The 5,872-nt window shown below is 38.4% G+C and overlaps 1 protein-coding gene across 1 annotated transcript; it reads left to right on the plus strand.

The window, feature by feature from the left end:
* The first annotated feature begins 378 nt into the window (after window positions 1–378).
* On the plus strand, window positions 379–3,555 carry SCOC (short coiled-coil protein). The gene is made up of 3 exons (XM_009290300.1): window positions 379–448; window positions 551–634; window positions 1,172–3,555. The coding sequence occupies exons 1-3, from the start codon at window positions 427–429 to the stop codon at window positions 1,312–1,314; spliced, it is 249 nt and encodes an 82-aa protein (XP_009288575.1). The 5' UTR covers window positions 379–426; the 3' UTR covers window positions 1,315–3,555.
* The last annotated feature ends 2,317 nt before the right edge of the window (window positions 3,556–5,872 follow it).

Here is a 5,872-nt window from a genome sequence, read left to right on the forward strand (position 1 = left end):
ACGGCAGCGGAACCGGGTGGACGACGAAGGGGGCCCCCGCTGCTGCTCTCTTTCTTTAATAGCCAATTCCAGAAAGATCGGCGCTCAGGAGGCGGCAATCGCACCACTGAAACACAGCGTTATTTTATGCGTTAGAGAGTAATCTAGATCAGTCATTTTTGTCAACTGAAGCACAGTTAGTTGAAGAATCACATTTACATACCACGTAAGGCTCTAGGAAAAATAATTAAAGAATGTCGAATGCTGTTCTGCCTCAGGCTTAAGTGCTGGCTTTTCAAAACCAATTAGAAAAATGCATCCAAAATCCAAATATAAAGGCAGTTACATTAACGGTTGCCTTAGTGTTCTCTCTTTTTTTTTTTCTTTCTTTAAGCAGTGCATCTCTCAGGAATATTCTCTTCAAAAGTGGAAAGAGCCCATTCTACGATGATGAATGCCGACATGGATGGTATAAGTTCTTAATGTTCTTGTTCTTCATTGTTATTTTTTCTACTTAGTATAATTTCCAGCTGTTACAGAGGTTGCATTAAACTCGTATGATTTATTGCAGCTGTTGAGGCTGAGAATCAGGTGGAATTAGAAGAGAAAACACGGCTTATTAATCAAGTTTTGGAACTGCAGCACACACTTGAAGGTTAGCAGTTTGACACGTCAGATTTTTTACAAGCACACAGTAATAAACGAAAGAAGAGAACCTTACTGTCACTTATGCAGTTGAAGGTACATAAGCAAGGTCTCAGAACTATTTTTTTTCCCCTCTTTATGCAACATAATGTTTGCTCGACTCTCACAATACATATCAAGCAGAAGGGGCGATACGGTTAACTTTCCCAGGCTCATTAGTGAACACATACCTTTGAGTCTGCTCATCATCAAACTTTTGTTTCCAAAAGGTTTAGTTTGCAATAGCTTAATTCAAGAATTCAAGAAAAGAATAAAGATACAGACTAACAGTAAGTTTGTGTAACAAGTTTGTCAAAATACTACAGAATAATACCGGAAAAATGGGCTTTAGATAAGACTTGTGAGTAGCACAGTGTTTTATAAGAGAATACCTTATGGCAGTGTTTCCCGCATTAGAAGCGTGAATAGTTTGATGTAGGCACACAGAACATATTCATTATTGTATGCAATAGTGTCTAATATTTTTCTTATAATATCACCTTCGCAGATCTCTCAGCACGAGTAGATGCTGTTAAGGAAGAAAACTTGAAACTGAAATCAGAAAACCAAGTTCTTGGACAGTATATAGAAAATCTGATGTCAGCATCTAGTGTTTTTCAAACAACTGACACAAAAAGCAAAAGGAAGTAAGGTGACTCACAGATGATGTCATTGTATTGCTGCTGTCTTTTTTTGTTTTAATTGGCATAGGCTACATGAGCTAAAATACCTTGGTTTGTGGCTTTACTGGATACCTGAAGATTATAAACTTTGGTGATAAAGAGAATTAAGAACATTGTCATGAACAGGAGACATAAGTTTGTGTATTGTTAAGATTAAGCAATGTGCAAATGTAGTGTAGAGACTTACTAAACTTTCATTTAAAAATGAGCATCTCTTGTTAAAAATTGGATTCAGTTTGTCAGGTTAAACAAAAGTCTGTTGGCGCTCTTTGAGGTCTTAGGGTAGTGTTCTTGACTAGCAAAATACTACAATATTGTGTTGAAACCTCGTTTGATAAAAATATTCGAAGTCTAATTGCATCGCCTTTTCCACCTCAAATATATTTAGATTACTGTATAGTATTCTCCATAGCTCTGCAAAGCAACTTTAAACAAAAACCTATAAACCAGTTAAGAATTTCTATGAAGTGGTAACAGTATGATGGTATTTGCAGGGCTTGCGTGCAGAAAAACACATAAGATTTTTTGGGAAGGGGGAGGGTAAGGGAAGAGGAACAAGGATAAGCAACTTACATCAGGGAAATACCAAATTGGTGCAGTATCAGAGTGTTTGTAGTTTGCAAGATGTACACTTCAAACCACTTTCACTTTCCTGTTTCCTCAAAGAACGATCAGGCACAGCATCACGATGTATGATCTTCCTGAAGTTTTTCAGTTGTGTGATGAGGAGGAGTTAAATAAAAACCTGAGTAATAAGCTTTACAGAAACAGGTGGTCAGCAATGTTCCTCGTGCTCCTTGTGAACAATACGCAGTGAGGAACGGAGAACAAGCCTTTCCTTGCCACCTTTTACTTTCCTCCTGAAGTGCCAAACTTGTCTTTGCTTCAGGCCTTAGAGCAACTGTTCTCCTGCCCCAGAGCCTGAGCTTGTGAAGTACCTCTTGAGGCACTGCACAAAAACATCTAAGGCAGAAGACTGCAGTGGAACAAAAGGTGGCTTTTGCCTCTCAGATCTGTGCTGCTCTGAACAATGCCTAGTGTCAAGGTGCCCTGTTTTTTACTGGCTTGGCTGGTTTTTTAGCAGGTTTTGTAAAGGAGCTCAGCCCAGATTACGGGTCTGAGCACTTCCCATAGAGGCAGCATGTCTAACATAATCAGTGTTAAGGGAGAGCAGAAGCTGAAATACAAACAACGATGTAAGTTTTAGCAGCACTCAGTTGCATCTGTTTCATCTTGCCATGCAGCAGCATTGCAGACTTATTTATGGATGTTACCGAGAACTGAGGTCTGTCTCTTCAGTAATGAAGCCATTGTACTTACCTTTTAACAAAAGGAAACCACTAGTTCAAGGATCTCTTTCAATCTTGCCGTGATGAATTCTATAAAGTAAAGCTGCAGGAACTGAGTGAGTGGATGTAATAGCAGAATAAATCCCCCTCAAACCCCAAGTTTCTTGGCAGCTAAGCACTACTGTGTCTCAAGTGTAAGCTGACATTGTGAGGCTCCCCCTTCCCAAAGGAGACATCTCCCATTTCTCCCCATTTAAGATGACTGTACGGCACTCCCTGGAATGTCAGCAAAGTCAGATGATTGCAAACAAAGCACTAATAGTTTGGTCTCCAGGGCTGTTTACAAGTCTGAGTCAAGAAACCTGATGATGAAAAAAGTTTTACCCACCAAGGCACAAATGGCTGATACCATTTGCGTCATGGGGTCCTGTAAACATCCAAAATTATTTTTAATCTCCTATGGGCTACTCTCTCACTTTACTGCCTATTATGGAACTCTAAGTTCATCTAAGAATTGCTAGCAGGTAGAGTAGATCACACGGTTAGTCCAGGGTTTGAGCATTAAAAAAAAAAAAAAAAATCACACCAAGCACTTGACTTCTAAAGATTGCATTGCATTACAGCCATCCTAGCTTTAAAGCCATGTCACTGCACATCTCCATCTGCACTGTAGGAGATCAAGTGGTAACAGAGCATGCGCTTGTTAGACTTCAGCAATTTCCCAAGATCGAGTAATCTTAAAATCATGGTTTGTATTGTAAGATTGGATAGTGATACTTTATCCATCGGTGTATATATAGTAGTCATTTCATCTATATACCATTTTACATCCCACTACTGTGGCCTTCATTTAACTTATGAACATTTTAAAGATGTTGTATTTCTGACTTTACACTAAATAAAAACTTTTGATTTGTCTCGATTAGTTTGGTTTAACATTTGTTAACCCTAGAACTTCTCATAACTATCTGTAGTCCAAAGGTGGAAAAGTAGTAGGGTTTGCCATCATCTTGTGTTTGTACATAGCTGAAGTGTCTAAAAGACTAGATGTAATTAGCAAGTATTAAGATTAAACCTGGGTTAACTAATCTATTTTCAGCAAGCTTCCAGTTCCTGACTCACTTGGTATTTTCACCCATGAATCTTACATTTCTGTATACTTTTCTGTTCTGGCTAAAGGAAAAAAGGAAAAGGATTGGTAGACAGCATCCAGTGTTGTCAAAGCTAAAACTTGCACCTCTCCACATGGGAGAACTTTAAGCCAAGTTAGAATAGAAGAGATTTTACCTTTTCCTACACAGGTAAGGAGCTCTACAGTAGACAGAAACCAGAATTATTACTTCCATCATACCTTAATGAAGGTGGAAGCTAACTGAGGAGTAGCTTCAGTTGTAATTAAATAAGAAGGCCTACTTAGCCTTCCCTGAATATAGACAACTCTCAGTCTGGGATTTGGCATCCTCAGTAAGACCAGTTTTATTAAGCTACAATGTATTCGGTGGGAGTGCAGGCTGCGAAGGTCTGATACTCATGGAGTTCCAGAGATGACTGACAGTTTTAATAGCAAGGCATCCTGGAACTGGATTATCATTAGTTGGTTAATTTCAAAGCACTTTCAAGCAGCCATGACAGCAAGATCAAGTATTTTTCCTGAAAAACCTGTTCAGATATAGATGGACTATGCACGGGAACTGCAGGTGAAATCTCCATGTTACAAGTGTCAATGGAAGGGGGTTCCCCTTTTGCCTGGCTTTCTAGATCTAGAGCCTCAAACCCCCAAAGTTCTGATACTTCTCCCCTACTTACTAGCATTATCCGAGTAAGCTGATGTGCAGAAGGATGGATTCTATCTCCAGGTTATCAAAGTCATTAAGTCAGTATTAAAGTGAGATAGGCCTTACAGAGTCAGTATTATTGCAAACAGCACCCTTGAGTCATGGCCTCACAAGACCATTTTACCCATAATAAATGGCTCCTTATTTACTCAAGTGGGGTACAAGCAAAGATGTTGATGGGGCATTAATCAAGACTTTACAGGAACCTTAAGTTCAAAACCCTAAGGGAAGACTAGCATCCCCTGTGGGGTGACCAATCCCTGGAGTAACTATCACACCAAACAAAAAAGCCAACCCCAAAACCAAGAAACAAACAAAAGCCAACCCAAAAACAAAGAAAGAAACAAACAAAAACCAACCCCAAAACCACACTCGAATGCTGTAACAATTCCAAAGGACTTTTACCAGGCTCATTCATTCATTCAAAAGGAGCGCTGAAATGCTCCCCGACAGCTCACAGTAGCTGTTACTAGCAGGATACCGCATTGGTAACAACTTCTATCTATTGCTGAAAAGTCACAGGCAGGCAGGGGAATCTGGAGTCTTCACTTCTTACCTTTTGCATGTAGACCCTAAATAAAGAGGAGGGAACTTGCATTGAACTTAAAAAAAAAAAAAACAACCCCCAACAAACAAACAAAAAAATAGAGGCCTTTCCATGTAGTTCTCACAAAATAGAGTCCAATATAATTAACTTTTGAACACTTCAACACAAGCACTTGAAGACACTGGCTTCTTCATTAGGGTTAATTAAGCATTCATTTGTTAGAGACTTCCATGGAATCTTTGCTGACTCGATTTGCTGTGAAAAGATTTCTTTAAGTGAACTAACTTCTTGCCAGGCACAAGGAAATCTGTTAGGTTCCTTATGCATTGATGTGTTTCTACTTGTTTCTAGTGTATGACTGCTTTTGCTAGCATTTTACATCCTACTAATATTATAGGCAGCTGCCAAGCAGCAAGAGGTTTCTGGTGACTGCAGTTTTATTGTTTGTTTTAATATACAGCTGAACTTCAACAAACAACACTTTTACAATATGCAGTTTATTTAAACTATATTATGAGAATGCCCAGTTACTCACATCTGTAAAAAACTTAATCCATCAAAAATTCTTATCTATATTAATAAATTTCACGTTAAGCAAGAATTATTAAATATTTTTAGGAGGCAATGTACACTTAGCAAGTATTCTATAAACAGAGGATATACCACTGTGGCTTGGAACATGAGAATTACAAAAGTTTGAAAAAAATCATCTGTATATCACTTCTGCAGATTTGATACCTGCATTCGAAAGTAAAACAAGTCACATCAATTACCACTTGTTCTATGAGTATTCTATTTTAAAATATATTTTTAAAATAAATTACTGTAACTAATGTCTAAAGTGAACAGGTGACC

This window comes from Aptenodytes forsteri, unplaced genomic scaffold, assembly GCF_000699145.1.
Source record: "Aptenodytes forsteri isolate BGI_AS27 unplaced genomic scaffold, ASM69914v1 Scaffold125, whole genome shotgun sequence".
Classification (NCBI taxonomy): domain Eukaryota; kingdom Metazoa; phylum Chordata; class Aves; order Sphenisciformes; family Spheniscidae; genus Aptenodytes; species Aptenodytes forsteri.

Excerpts from the sequence above, each read along its gene's own strand:
- SCOC (XM_009290300.1), top strand. The coding sequence starts at position 427 with ATGATGAATGCCGACATGGATG. Across the intron at positions 449-550 it reads GATGAATGCCGACATGGATG|CTGTTGAGGCTGAGAATCAG; the intron begins GTATAAGTTCTT and ends GATTTATTGCAG. Across the intron at positions 635-1,171 it reads ACTGCAGCACACACTTGAAG|ATCTCTCAGCACGAGTAGAT; the intron begins GTTAGCAGTTTG and ends TCACCTTCGCAG.